Source organism: Mustela nivalis, assembly GCF_964662115.1.
Source record: "Mustela nivalis genome assembly, chromosome: 16".
In the NCBI taxonomy this organism is placed as follows: domain Eukaryota; kingdom Metazoa; phylum Chordata; class Mammalia; order Carnivora; family Mustelidae; genus Mustela; species Mustela nivalis.
Window position 1 is genome coordinate 11011933 of NC_139035.1, and position 15363 is coordinate 11027295.

General features: G+C 46.1%; 1 protein-coding gene across 1 annotated transcript in view; it reads right to left on the reverse strand.

Moving 5' to 3' along the window:
• LOC309849612 (kinesin-like protein KIF28P) overlaps nt 1–15363 on the reverse strand; it is a gene marked incomplete at its 5' end in the record, with an annotated part of 60507 nt that overhangs the window by 16998 nt on the left and 28146 nt on the right. The window contains 8 exons of the mRNA XM_082702354.1: nt 40–163; nt 1305–1359; nt 2356–2446; nt 3720–3841; nt 4364–4473; nt 5837–5904; nt 7212–7323; nt 11026–11180. Coding sequence (XP_082558480.1) covers nt 40–163; nt 1305–1359; nt 2356–2446; nt 3720–3841; nt 4364–4473; nt 5837–5904; nt 7212–7323; nt 11026–11180 — 837 coding nt within the window. The remainder of the gene's footprint in view (nt 1–39; nt 164–1304; nt 1360–2355; nt 2447–3719; nt 3842–4363; nt 4474–5836; nt 5905–7211; nt 7324–11025; nt 11181–15363) is intronic.

Consider the following 15363-nt stretch of genomic DNA (forward strand, 5'->3'; position numbering starts at 1 on the left):
GGGACTTAGGGAATTCTGTGAGCCTGCAGGAAGGGTTACCAGGTGCTGCAGCTTGGTCTTGGCCACGATGGGCACCCCATTAACAACAACTTTGCATTGGCCGTGTGGTGTGACCATCACTGTCCCATCCAGATTGGTGAAGGAAGCGTGTTTATCTGAAATTCTAAAAAAGACAAGAGTTTGTCTAAGGAGCCACAACAGTGATGACTTTAGCGAACATTTCTGGTTGTTTGCCCTCTTTCCTGCTTCAGTAAGACCTCCAGTGGCAAAATTGTGTTTGAGGGGATGCTGGGGCAGGTGACTACTAATGACTGAAAATAATTCACATACCCCAGAGAACTTTAGATCCATTTCTGGGTCTTTTTATGCAAACCCAGCTAAAGACTTGGGGAACAATGTCAGAGGTACCAGACTGGCTGCCCCCAAGATATTATTTGTGTGCTGTGAATATCCAGTTTAACTGTTCTAGAATGTTCCTAGACTCCTTGGTTGTCATGGAATATTCTGGGTGTCGAGACACATGCACATCCATATTTCTTGTTTGCTCGGAGCCCAGGGGTCCTGCAGGAAAGGGTCTAACCTCGGATCATCTGGAGTTTGGCCATTTATAGACCTGCAAAGGCCGCCAGGAGGGTCCCCCGGAGGAGTCGGGAAAAGGGACTTGGAGGCTGGCCGGGCAGGGTCCGCACAGACCCCCTCTCCTACTCTCCCTGCACTTTGGCTCGGGAGGGCTGAGGTACGTAAGAGCTGATGGAGCCTCCTGGCTGGAAATCTGCGGGCAGGCCACAGAGGTAGAGGACAGTTATGAGGTCACAGGGACCGCCACAGGGGGCAGCGGGGCCTCCCTTTTTAGAGGCGATCACCTCAAAGGCTGGGCTTGCTCTCAGCCCAGTTGGTGAGGCAAGACTCTGAGCGCAGGGATCTGGGGTGCTGTCGCTTTGGTGGGCAAGACCAGAAAAGACGTGTGACACTGGAGGTGGGCGTCATCTACGTGGGTCCCCTCGTGCAGAATTCTTATACAGCGTCTGGCCACGGGTCTTCCTCTTAACTCCCCACCTCAGAGCCGAGGAGACAAGTGGAGAGCAGCAGCAGGGATTTCAGTGAGGGCTTGGAAGCCCTTACGAGGCTTTCTTCCCCAAGCCCTGGAGTGGACCCCAAGGACAGTCTGGTACTTTCTTGTTTGGGGTGGTCCAGCCGGCTCTGTGGCCTGATCCGGTGATGACCAGACCAACATTGAGGCTCTCCTGTGGGCTGACTGGTCACGGCTCTCGCCTGCTGGGCAAAGATGGCTCTTGGAGACTTACCCCAAGCCCTGAAGAAGGATGGCATTCGATGGAGCGCAACCAGCGTCACATGAGCCTTGAAAAGAATGAGGATAATTGGTCTGTCAGTGTGTTGGGATTTGACCTTGATGGAGGATCATGTTGCACATTGGGCCATGCCATTTCATCTCCTAGAGGATCGTGCAAGGGCTTTGCCCCCACTAGGGTTTTCAGCCAGAAGTCCTTGCACACCACGCTGCCTTAGGGATAATTGTTTTACCTTCCGCCCTTTTTGGGAGATATTCCTAACTTTTTTCAAATTCCACCTTACTGGTAGGAATTCTGGGGGAAGAAACTATTGCATCTGGGCCTTGGGAGATGGGCTGAAGCCTGGTTTCCAGGTCCTGGTCTGTGACATTCTGTCTCTGTCCTGTTACTGACCCCTGGACAGAGCCCAGAACACCACTCTGGCCCTCCTGGGGGGCTGCCCCCACTTCCATCCTGCATGACCCCCCTCCTGTCCTGGGGTGCGCATAGGGCCAGGGTGTGGAAAGCCAGACATTACTATGAAACCAATGCCATTTTCCAAAGTTTGAATAGATTAATAAAAAAAAATGTGGTCTACACACATAATGGACTATTACTCAGCCTTCAAAGGGAGGGAAGGAGATCTGACACCTGCTACAATAAAAAAGGAACCTCAAGGACATTAGGCTAAGTGAGACATACCGTCACAGACCGACAGAGATGGTACAATCCCACTCACACGGGGGCCTAGAGTAGTCCTAAGCGCAGCGGGTGGGGCAGGGCTGCTGAGAGTTGTTGATTGGGGACAGTGTTTCGGTTTGAGGAGAGGGAAGGTTCTGGAGACAGATAGGGAAGGTTCTGGAGACGGATCGGGGGCGATGGATGCAGAGTACTGTGAATGCACCAATGTCCCTGAACTACTTAACAACGGTCAGCATGGGGAGCTCTGTGTTGCATGTATTTACCGCAAAAAGAGAGATTCCAAAGGAACAGAAACATCCTTGTGAAGCAAGAAGCAGGGGCAGGTGCAGAGGGAGTCGGGGTCGGGGGAGGAGGTGGCGAGTACCAGTCTGAATGAAGAACTTGAGAACGCCCGTGAGCTGCGGGTCCTCGTTGACGTTGAGGAGGTGAGGGAAGGTCTCGGTCATCTGCCGCTCCTGGAGGAGACAGAGAGGTCCCAGAGCTCGCACGCTCAGGAGAGAGTAGCATTCCTGTCCTATCCACTTGCTCCCAAAGCCAGTGGTCCATGCATCCCGTCAAATTACCCAGTAAAGCGAATGCAGATGAGGGAGGCCGAGGGAGGCTGGGGGCTCGTCTGGGCAGGGGTGAGACCTTGGCAGGTCAGTCGTCAGGGGCTGAGTTCATCTGTTGCAAAGCGTAGCCAGTCCCCAGCTCTGCTCCCCGTTCCCGGCTGCCCTGCATCGGCCCCTTCCACCCTGACCTCTCCTTCCTGCCCTGCGCCCCCTCCCCCCATACCGCACCCCTGCCATCTCCAGGCCCCAGGCGGCTGCCTCCCCCGCCTCATCCTTCCCCAGGCCGCAGCTAAGCCTGGTCCCCTACATCCCACGCTCCCCCTACTGGTCATCAGATGTTGATGACAAATGTGACGGCTGTAGGACTCTCCTGGTCACCTGAGCGCATTTCATCCCTGAGTGCAGTACTGATCGGTCTTGACCTTCTAGAGGATCAATAGACCTGGACTGTGCCGTGAAGGCACAAGGAAAACTTTTAAATCTTGAAATTCAGAGAGTAAGGGGGGTCAGATCCTTTTCTGTTGTTACTGTCCGCACCTCTGGAACCCTTGGGCCCTAACTCGGCCTGGCCTCCCAGTGCTGCCGACCCCCCGACCCCAACTGCACCCCCTGAGCCTGAGGCTCACCTCTATTCCAGTCTTCACGAGCCTTTTGGAAGGCCGGCCGGGCTTACGCCACCTCTCTCCAAGGGCTCTGTGTCTAGTCCCTGACTTGGGGTTCATGCAGAGCCTGTGACTTTGGGGCCCAGGTCATGGCGGGAGTGTGCCGTCGATGTGGGACTAAGCGGGCATCTCCCCGACCCACGTGTGAAAGTCACAGGCAGTGACTTAGGATCTGATACCGGCAGTGAATGTCACGCTAGACACCGGGGTTCAGGGCATCATACCATCATGGTCCTCAAATTCTCTGCAAACTGTAATTATGGGCAGCCTTGGATCTACCCTCAGCCTCACTCATCAACCCTCTTGGCTTGTCTCTTGTCACTGCTTGTCTCTTGTCCTTGACCCAGCATAAATGTAAGTCACTGTCACATCTCCTGTACTACACACTCACTGGAAACAGAAGCCCCCCTTATGATCCACCTGAGCGTGCTGCCCAGGCGGCCGTGCGCATCTGGGAACGGGGTGAGGACCCCCGCCAGGGGCCGGCCTCCGCAGGTGGAGGCAGCGAGGCTCACCTGGGCGATGGCCAGGTACCGCTGCTGCCACTCTTCCCGAGCCTGCTGCAGCTGGCGTGCCCAGGTCGGCTGGCCTGTCTGCGGCCTGGGACCCTGTTCGGCCAGCAGACAGGGCGGCCACTCTGGAAGGGGAGGAGGCATTTCAGCAACAGTTGTGCAATATCAAAGGCGAGGAGCAGAATAACTAAAAACCAGCTGGGTGTGCCGTGAGTGTTTCTGCTGCCACCAGGGGTGCTGCCGTTAAGGTTTCTGGAGAGTTGCACATCATTTAACTGCATGAGGCCATCAGTAGAATCAACGTCAGGTGGCCACCGTGCAATTCTGGGAAGGAAAGAGTCGTCTCGGGAGAAACCATGGCTTCAGAACAAAAATGGTAATAAAAATGAGACTGAAAATGACCCTCCAGGAAGGGCAGGGCCCTTTATTTCTTACAATTGCATGGGACTCTGCATTTGCCTCAAAATAAAGTGTGTTTCCCCAGGGCCACGGCCAAAATGTCCCTGGAGGCTGCCCTGGGCTAGGGCTCCAGTGATTCCAAGCAGGTGTCCCCCCACCCCAAGCCCCATGCTGAGCCTGCAACCGGTCCCTCCCGCCATCCTGCTCCCGGCCTTCCTGCTGCTGGCCTGGACCCAGACTCCGTTTACCTGCCGTCCTGGAATTTCCGTGTGCAAGCAGCGCTTTGCTGTTCTCTGCCTTTGACTCTCTCATCAGCATCGAGGTGTTGACCACAGCTTTATTCTGGATCTTTTTAGCCCTTCCATGTGCAAAGAAGAACACACAATGAGGCCCTGGGCCACTTTGCAGGGCGCCGGCCAGAAATGGGCAGAGCTAACACATTCCTGACTCGCTCTGCCTCTGAAATTCGAGCTTGACTGCGGATCCTGGGCTTTGGTTGGCTAACTGTGGTCACCTTACTTCTTTCAGTGAGGAAGGGACGGGTTTCTAAGGCTTGGCCCCCAAGGCCCACGGCCCCATGGCAGAGCCAGGCTGTGAGCCCAGGACTTTCGGCTACTGTTTTCTCCTTCCTCCGCATCACATGGTCTCTCGTGTGAAATCTGCCCGCAACAGATTTGCATCTAGTGAGCGGAGAGACCAAGTCGACCCAAAGACGTGAGCTCGCAGTGCAGATGCTGGAAGAAACATCTAACGGTGTGACACGGTCTCTAGGCTGCTCCGTGAAGGGAGACGCTAGTCTGTGTCCTTGCAGTGCAAGCCTCCTTCCCTACCAGGGGCCACTACTGCGCGGGACAGTGACCACTGCGGTTTTGAGCAGCTGCCCCGTGTCAGGCATGGCTCATGCCTGATCTCTTGGGTTCTTCACCCCGACTCTGATGAGAAATCGCGTCCCTCAGGAAGGGAGGCCGCGGAGGGGTGGGAGGCCCAGAATCCCAAGGTCCCGTCTGACCCTGACAGGTGGGTCTCGGTGGGGGCTTCTCGGTGTCTGCCACGCAAAAGGGGAGGAGGGCTGCTCCTTAGAGGCTCCCTTGCCCCGCACCCTCATCTTCCTTAAAAGGGTCTGGAGAAGCAGGATCCAGATTGCCTGCCTCAAAAAGCAGGAACCTGTCTGGGCCGCAGCCTCCTGCCCAGGCCACGGGTGTAGACTTGCTCCCCCGCCCCGCTGGACAGAAGGAACCCGGCGATGAAGCCCCTCCCCGGGGGGAGATGCTGGTGACCGTCTGCTCTGAGAGGATCATCCGTATGCGTGGGGCCTGGAGAAATGAGAACCGGCCCAGGGGAAAGCCGCGCCTCCCATGTTACTAGCGTTAAGAGCCCCTGCCTGCCTTTCTCTCTGCTCCCTGTGACCCACGTGACAAGGGGAGAAATGTGTGAAGGGCCATGCCGCTCGGCGGGAAAATACAGGGAGACCGACGTCAATCACATCAGGATTGGCATCGGTCCATCTCCATTGTTTGGAGCCCCTGGTGCCTCTCCCAGGCAGAGCTGGAGCAACCGAGTGACAGGCTCAGGGGGCCCCCGGGTCCCCCAGGAAGCATTCTGTCCTGCCTCCTCCCAGACCTCTTCCCCAGCTGCCAACCCATTGGGTGGAAGGGTACTGGAAGAATCTGGCCGATTCAGAACCGGGAGCCACGCGGGGTAGTAGACACTCATACCCGTACCTTTCCGCGTATCTTAGTGTGGACAAAGTTTCTTCGTAGCAGAGGTCAGCCGGGCTTATGGCTGCGATCTGTAAAGAACGGCCTCTCAGCCTGAGCGATTTTAGAGGGGTCTGTTGTAGTGGCTAACGTTCATAGAATATCTTGTGATTTACACTATTGCTCGAGCTTTACAACTTGGAAAACACACGCGACCCACATTTACAGCCTATGTCGACCTCACATGTACCCCCCAACACACACACACACACACACACACACACACACACACAGGCAGCTCACGGACCTCAGATACACGACACAAACACAGGACATGTATTCCCAACACACAGCAACACTGTCGAGGGAATACAGTTAGTAGATCCACTTTAGATTATTTCTAAAGCAAAGGAAATGTGAAGATACTTGTGCCAGAAATAGGATCGGAGCATAGAGGACCGAGCGGTTGGATGTTGGCTTTGCAGGTGCTCTTTGAGGAACGTCCAACCTCCTCCCGACCACATCTACCTCTGTTAAAGCATCGTAGCGCCTGAGTCAGGGCCTTACCCCACAGACCCGCAAGTCCACCAGTGTTCGCACACACTGGCTCAGACCTGCTGCACTTGACTTTGTAGTCTAATGTTCTGAGCATCTTATGGGCCCTTTTTAAATTCCAGGTTCTTGGGGGATGTTCCCATTGAGGCCCATGGGCAGATAGACAGCCAGAAAAACGTTACAATATTTTTAAACGCTGCAAGGCTCAGTGGTAGAGAATAAGGATGTCTTCTGCTGTGAATTTAGGACAGTGTGCATAGAACCGGCCGAGCAGTGAGCATTTCTCTCCCAACCGGGACAGCAGGCAGGAGGCAGGCAGAGTTGGCCCGGCTTTGTTCCTTCCCACACCTGGAGCCAAATGGCAGAGAATCCCGATTCTAACACATTCTACATTGTACCCACTTGGCCAGCATTCATTAGGAAGACTCTGGAGTCTCCGCTAAGGTGACACAGTTCAGCTCCTCTCCAGCTTAAACACCTGCCTTGTGTCACATGGTCACACATGATCAGACAGACTTCTAGTCCTGCCCTGAAATGACCCCCAATTTAAAATAGTACGACCGTCTCAGTGTGATTTGAAAACTCATATGTTTCTTCTGGATAATAATAGTAATGTTCCATGTAGAGAACCTGAAAACTACAGGAGAGAATGAATAAAAAACAAAAACGAGCAATATTTGAACATTGCAGTAGAAAGAGTTCCAGGAGTCACGAGCAAGGGAAGAATGTGTTACATATATGCAAAGTGTGACATCACAATACCCAGAGCGTAATTGTGACAGGAACAGTGACGACAACAGCAACCGCCAAGTCAATCTCACACGCTGCAAGAAAGTCACTTTACCAAAGCGGTTCTACTGTTTCCGCCCAGAGCTGGCTGGAGAAGTTTGGTCAGGACGGAGTCTCTGTAGGGAACGTGCAAAACTCTCTTCCCCATGGCGGCGTCAGCCAAGGCACTTAATGAAAAAGGAAATACAAAAGAACAGATAAAAAAAAAATAGGTCAAGAAGAAATCTGTCTCCTCAGGAATAAGTCAGAAACACCCGTCCGATCCTGTCTTTCACCCCATAAACCTGAGCCATGACTAAATAATATCCACTAGTTGAGACACTTTCTGTATGACGATGTTGCAGCAAGATGGCGACCCACATGGGCCACCAGCTCCCTCTCTGAGCTCATGACAGAGAGATGTCCCTGACAGAGAGATGGTGACAGACAGGGAAGCCTAGATCTGAGGAGCAGACATGCTAAATTTTGTGAGGAAAACCGGAGGAACCTGCAGGCTGTTGTAAATCTGTGTATAAAGAAGAGTTTCAGTCTGAGGAAGAGGGCACCAGCTAGAAGTGTAAAGACCAGAATGGGGAAAGGGGTTAAGTCCTCTTCTTGCTTTTCTCTCATTCTGCCCTCAGAAGAGCCCATAAAGTTAGGACCCCTGTATGACAAGGCACCAGAAAAAGTGTGAATAAGTCAATGTGCCAGTCCCCACCCCACTCCAGGGGACTGCAGACACTGCGGTGTTGTCCCTGACCAGAGCGGGCAGGAGAAGGGACGCAATCCACCAACAGTGACAAGGAATTTATAGAATGAATCTAGAAGACTGGAGAAAGAAACAAAATGATCTGCTGGGAAGAAAGAAATACAGTAACTGAAATGAAAAATACAATGGACAGGTTTAACAGCAAGTTAGACACTGCTATAACTGGAATTAATGAACTAGATAGTTCAAAAGAGATGAGCTGGATTGCAGCCCAGAGACCTCCAGAGATGGCAAACAATCGAGGAAGGTTAAGAGTCTTGGAGGACAGGTGAGAAGATTTAAATGGTCTGATCGAAGTTCCAGAAGAGAAGAGAGAAAATAAATGGGCAGACAGTACATGAGAAGTTCTGGCTGAGAGCTTTCCAGTCCTGATGAAAGTCACTAATCTACAGAGCTATGGAAGCCAGGGAATTCCAAGCAGAATAAATAAATTCACACTCAGGTGCAACATAATGAAATTGGAGAACATCAAAACAAAAGAGCTTATAAGCAGCTAAAGGGAAAGATTGATTTTCTTCAAGGAAATAGCCATTAGACCACCAGCAGAAAACAGGAAACTGCAGCCTTAATGAGCTGAAAGAAAATACTGCACATCTGGAATTATATACCCAGCAAAATTACCTTTCAAGCATGAGGTGAAATAAACACATTTCAACAAAACCAGAATTTGCCATCAGCAGGTGATCACTGAAGGAAATTCTATAGACTGCTCTTCCACCGGGAGGAAACTGATCTCAGCATCTCTGAGGTTTAAGAAGGCATGAGTAATTTAAAGAGTGAACACTGTGTAAAATAGAAATAGTAATGTCTTTGGGGTTAAAGAAGAGTAGAATTAACATACATAACAACGATCACAAATGTAGGCTGGAGATCCTTGTATTATCCAGGAAGAGGATGAAGCATTTATTAATATTTAGACTTTGACCAGTTGAACATATTAAAAAGTTAAATAAAATATATAGAATTTTGGTCTGTGACAGAGGTAGCACAGGAAATCCACCAAGGAAAGGAGGAACTGTTCAACAAATGTAACTGGAAAAATTGGTAATCTGTGAGGAAAAAATAACAAAAAGGATGCCTATCTTAAACTATGCACAGACGTCAACTCCAGATGGATAGGAAATTAAGCAAAACGTAGGGAGATACCTTTTGGACTCTTCTTTAACAAGGCACAAGAAATGCAAAACAAAAACCATTACCATGATTTCTGCTCATCAACAGATACCTAAAAGTGAAAAGACAAGCTACCTGCTGGAAAAAGATTTATTATATACCTGAGGAAAGAGTAATATGAAATACGTAAAAAATGCCTAAAAATCAATAAAAAGACAGTAACTGGCAAGGTATTTGAGAGAAGACATATTGCCAGTAAACATACCAAATGCTGTTCAAACTTGCTAATAACCAGGAATATCCAGACCATGGGTAGACCATTTAATCAGAAAATATCAAGAAATATGACAATATTAAGTCTTAGAAAAGATGTGGCTCAGTGGGGTATTTTATACATTGCTGCTGGGAGTATAAATTGCCCCAGACTCTTGGAAAATAATCTGTCCCCACTGTCAAAAGTTAGGTACTGGGGAAAAAAAAGGCAGCTATTGCACACAACCTTACAAATAATGCAACAATTTCAGTCCTTTGTCTGTAACTCAAGAGAAACTTTAATATATTGTTACCCAGTGACTTGTACAAGAATGTTCATAATAGCACTGTTTATAATAGCAAATAACCAAAACCTGGAAACAACTGAAATGCCAAACCAAAAGGAGAACAAATGAATAAATCATGGCGTATACCCATAATGAAATACTATATCATAAGAAAAAGAAGTAACAACTTCTACTACCATAGGGAGTCTCATAGACACAATGTTTAGTGACAGAATAGAAGGCAAATTAACAAAAGCCACACATAACATGGACACTTATTGTTAATAATGTTGGATGCAAAAGCCAATCCCAGCAATTCTACTCCCGATGTATCCTTGAGGAGAATAAGAAATTATTTTCCCCAAAGCGTATGTACAAGAATGTTCACAGCAACATTATTCATAATAGTCAAAACCTGGATACAAACGAAATGTCCATCAGTGGAAGAAGGGATAAAATGAATTGTGGTATATTTTCTGCTATGGAATCCTACATAGCAATGAAAAAGAGTGAATACATTACATGAGAAACATGGCTTAGTCTCACAGATGCAGTCCTTAGTGAAATAAGCCAGATGCAAAAGTGGGTGACCTCTTATAAATGGTCACATTTAGATGAAAATCAAGATAGTTTTAGGCAAAACCAATTTTTAGTAGCAAAGGTCAGTTTCTTTTGGTGGGAGTAAAAGCTAGGGGGAGGATAAGAGGGAACTTTCTGGGCTTTGGGCATGTCCTATATCTTGAGCTTGGTAGTAATCATGTAGATATATACATATAAAAATTCACCAAACTGAACATTTAAGATTGGTGTACTTCACATAATTTATACTTTGATCACTTAAAAAAGAACAAGATCTAAAAACCTATAATATTTTACCTTTTTTGTACATTTCTGAAATGAGTGTCACAAACTTAATAGTCAGAAGTGATAAAACAAGAAAGGGAGTGAGGCACAGAGAGAGGATAAACAAAATCCAAGATGGTGGCTACCTCTAAGGAGAGCGTAGCAGAGAAATAACAACTCTTTCTTGGGTTGGGTGGTGACCTTACTGGTGTTCTTCGTTTTATTAAAAAGCAATATGTTGGGGCACTGGGGCAATACGTTGGGGCACTGGGGTGGCTCAGTTGTTAAGCGTCTGCTTTAAGCTCAGGTCATGATCCCAGGGTCCTGGGATCAAGTCGCACATCAGGTTCCCTGCTGGGAAGGAAGCCTGCTTCTCCCTCTCCTGCTCCCCCTGCTTGTGTTCAGTCTCTCACTGTGTTTCTCTCTGTCAAATAAATAAAATCTTAAACAACAACAACAACATCAACAATAAGAACAATATGTTTAAAATAAAATATATAGGAGGACCAGGTATGAACCAATGATGACAGTGGGTCATGAACCGAGGTCTATGATTAATATGATTTTTAAAAATTTCTGAGGACATTTTTACGGCAAAAATAAATACCCATGCATCAATTACTTACCTGATAACATTTCCTAAATTGGTTAAGCTTAAGTTAACTCGTGATCCTTCCCTCAGTCTGTCTCCTTCAGATCCTGAAGATTTCTGCCTTTCACTTCCTGCTAAATCCACCAAATTAATACTGGACTGCTTGGTGAGGTGTCTGTCTAGGAAAACCTGTAGGAAAGCACCACAAGTCGTGCTATTAGAGTGGTAGCAGGCTACGTATGAAGTCCATCTCGTTCACACTTTAAAACAAACTGAGGGTTTTAGAAGAGGGGGTGGGGGGACTGGTGAGGCCGGTGATGGGTATTAAGGGGGGGGCACGGATTGCATGGAGCACTGGGTGTTATACCAAACAATGAATCATGGAACATGACATCAAAAACTAATGGTGTCCTGTATGGCGACTAACATAACATAATAAAAAAATTCTTGGAATTAAAATTTTTTCCCTAATTGTACTTCACACTCAAAAATATATAATAAAATTTACAAATTAAAAAACTACTTTGGGTACCTGGGTGGCTCTGCCAGTTAAGCACCGACTCTTGGTTTCAGCTCAGGTCATGATCTCAAGGTTGTGGGAGCTAAGCCCCATGTCAGACTACCTGCTGGTGAAGGAGTCTGCTTAAGATTCCCTCTCTCTACCTCCGCCCCTCCACCTCCTGCTCACCCTTCTCTCTCTCTCTCTCTCTCTCAAAAAAAGGGCTGTCTTCTTTGACATTTCACATTAATAAATCATCAGGCTCAAATATCTGTCTCAGTTTCTCCTTCTCAATTTTGCAAAGCTATTTCCAGTGGTATATTAGATCCCAATTACTGCTCTAGTATTTCTGTGATCAAACATTTGAATACTGGGAAATCTGCAAAAGAAGGAACTGTTCGGGACAGTGTGGTCATGCAGGGAGGGAAGAAGCACGTGGATTTTAGAATGTGACAGATCCCTTGTTGGTTACATGACTGTGAGAACTAGCTTTTCAGAATTGCAACTGTCTTAATCGGAAAACAGGGATCATGGCATATTATTTGGGTGTTAGGAGGGTAACAGATAAGAGAAGTAATGGTTCTAGCCATGTCATGCCCTGCATACAGTAACAGATGTTAATATCATTACACCAATAGTGAGCGAGTGTAATGCTAGATCGCTACATACATGTTTTTCAGTGGATTTCTTCCTTTGTCTCTAAAACATCAAGTTAAAAAAGGGCAAACCATATGTAAAGTCTATGAATGTTACTAACATAAAATCATCTGAATAGTACTTAAAGTTTATGACAATCTTTATTATTTTTTTTTTTTACTTAAAAAAAAAAAAGGATGGGGCACCTGGGTGGCTCAGGGGGTTAAAGCCTCTGCTTTTGGCTCAGGTCATGATCCCAGAGTCCTGGGATCGAGCCCGGCATCGGGCTCTCTGCTCAGCAGGGAACCTGCTTCCTCCTCTCTCTCTGCCTGCTTCTCTGCCTACTTGTGATCTCCGTCTGTCAAATAAATAAATAAAATCTTAAAAAAAAAAAAAGGATGTATTTATCTGAGAAAGTGTGCACTCATGAGAGAGGTGGGAGGGGCAGAGAGAGAGAGAGGGAGAATCTTAAGCAGACTCCCTGCTGAGTGTGGTGCCCCACACGGGGCTGGATCTCACAACCTTGAGATCACGACCTGAGCTGAAACCAGGAGTCAGGTGTTTCACCAGCTGAGCCACCTGGGGGCTCCCATTTTTTTTTTTTTTTTTTTTACTTTTAATCAAAGCACAGGTGACATGGGACATGCCATTAGTTTCCAGTATACAACATAGTGATTTGACAATTATATATGTTACAAAATGCTCACCGTGATGAGTGGAGTTATCGTCTGTCTCTATACAATGTCATTACAATATTACTGACTGCATTCTCTATGCTGCACTTTTCATCCTTGTGACTTACTTCTTCTATACCTGGAAGTTTGTACCTCTTAATCCCCTTCACCTCTTCACCTATCCCTCCAAAGCCTCCCCACTGGCAACCACCTGCTCTCTGTATTTATGAGACTGTTTCTATCTGTGTCTCTTTGCTCATTTGTCTTGTGTTTTAAGACTCCATATACAAGTGAAGTCACATGGTATTTTTTTTCTGTGTCTGACTTATTTCCCGTAGCCTAACACCCTCTAGGTCCATGCATGTTGTCCTGAAAGGCATGATTTCATTCTTTTATTAAAGGGAGGTAATATTCTATTGAGTATATATACCATATGGTATCAATGAACACTCAGGTTGTTTCTGTGTCTTGGTTCTGGTTAAGTGGTGCTGCAGTAAATACAGAGATACATGTATCTTTTTCAAATAGTTTTGTCATTTTCTTTGGGCAAGTATTCAACAGTGGAATTACTGGATGGACATGGTCTTTCTATTTTTAATTTTTTGGAGGACCTCCACACCGTTTTCCACAATGGCTACTCTAGTCGGCATTCCCACCAGCAGGGCACAGACATTTCCCTTTCTCCACATCCTCGCCAACACTTGTGGTTTCTTGATTTTAGCCGTTCTGACCGGCGGGAGTTGATATTTCATATTGTGATTTTGATTTGCATTTCCCTGGTGATGACTGATGTGGAGCCTCTTTTCCTGTATCTGTATCAGTCTTCTTTGGAACAATGTCTATTCGGATCCTCTGAACAGTTTTCAAGCCAGACTGTTTTTTGTTTTTACTTTGATGTTGATTTGTATAAATTCTTTTTGTATTTTTGGATACTAACCCCTTGTCGGTTACGCCGTTCACAAATATCTTCTCCCATTCTGAATGTTGCTTTCCATTTTGTTGATGGGATCCTTTGCTGTGCAAAAGCTTTTTTATTTCGATGTAGTCCCAACTGTTTATTTTTGCTTTTGTTTCCCTTGTCTGAGGAGATATATCCAGAAAAATATCAGTAAGACTGTCGTCTGAACATTGACTCCCTATGTTTTATTTTTTCTTTATGTAGATTCAGTAATCACTTTTAGGTCTTTAATCCATTTTGAATTTATTATCATGTACAGTGTTAGAAAGTGGTCCAGTTTCGTTATTTTGCACGTAGCTGGCTAGTTTTCCCACTACTATTTATTGAAGAGATTGTTGTTTCTCCCATCATATATTCTTGCCTCCTTTGTTATAGATTAATTGACCATAAATGTGTGGGTTTATTTCTGGGCTCTCTATTCTGTTCCATTGATCTATGTGTCTGTTTTTGTGCCAGTACCATACTGTCCTGATTACTATAGCTTTGTAGTGTAGGTTAGAATGTAGGATTGCAATTACTCCAGCTCTATTCCTTTTAAGATTGCTTTGGCTATTTGGAGTCTTTTGTGGTTCCATACAAATTTTAGGATTATTTGCTCTATAAAAAAATAGTATTGGTATTTTGATGGGGATTGTGTTGAATCTGTAGCTCACTTTGGATTTTAGTATAGATGATTTAACAATATTTGTTCTTCCAACCCAGGGGCATGGAATGTCTTTCCATTTATTTGCATCTTCAATTTCTTTTATCAATGTCTTAGAGTTTTCAGAGGACATTTCTTTCTTTTTTTTTTTAAGATTTTATTTATTTATTTGACAGAGAGAAAGATCACAAGTAGGCAGAGAGGCAGGCAGAGAAAGAGGGGGAAGCAGGCTCCCTGCTGAGCAGAGAGCCCGATGCGAAGCTCGATCCCAGGACTCTGAGATCATGACCTGAGCCGAAGGCAGAGGCTTAACCCACTGAGCCACCCAGGCGCCCCCAGAGGAGTTTAATTTACTCCTGGGTATTTTATTCTTTCTGATAGAATTGTAAGTGGAATTGTTCTCTTAATTTTTCCTTCTGCTAGTTAATTATTAATGTATAGAAAAAAAGAATCTATAGATTTTTGTGTATTAATTTTGTATCCTGAGGCTTTATTGATTTCATTTATTCTAATAGTGTTTTGGTAATCTTTAGAGTATTCTATGTGTAATATCACTTTACCTGCAAATAATGGAAATTTTATTTCTTCCTTAATTAGATGCCTTTTATTCCTTTTCATGTCTGATCATCTGATTGCTTTGACTAGGACTTCCAGTACTTGTTGAATAAAAGTGACAAGAATGGATATCCTTGCCTTGTTCCTGATCTTAGAGGAAAAGCCTTTAGTTTTTCACCATTGAGTATGATGCTGGTTTTGGGTTTGGTATATATGGACTTTATTATGTACATTGAAATGTTCCCTTTCAACCCACTTTATTGAGAGTTTTTTCATCATGAATACATGTTTTGTCAAAGGCTTTTTTTCTGTGTCTATTAAGATAATCATATAATTTTTATCCTTCATTTTGTTAATGTGGTGCTTCTCATTGATTGGTTATTTAATTAATTGGTTAATTATCCTTG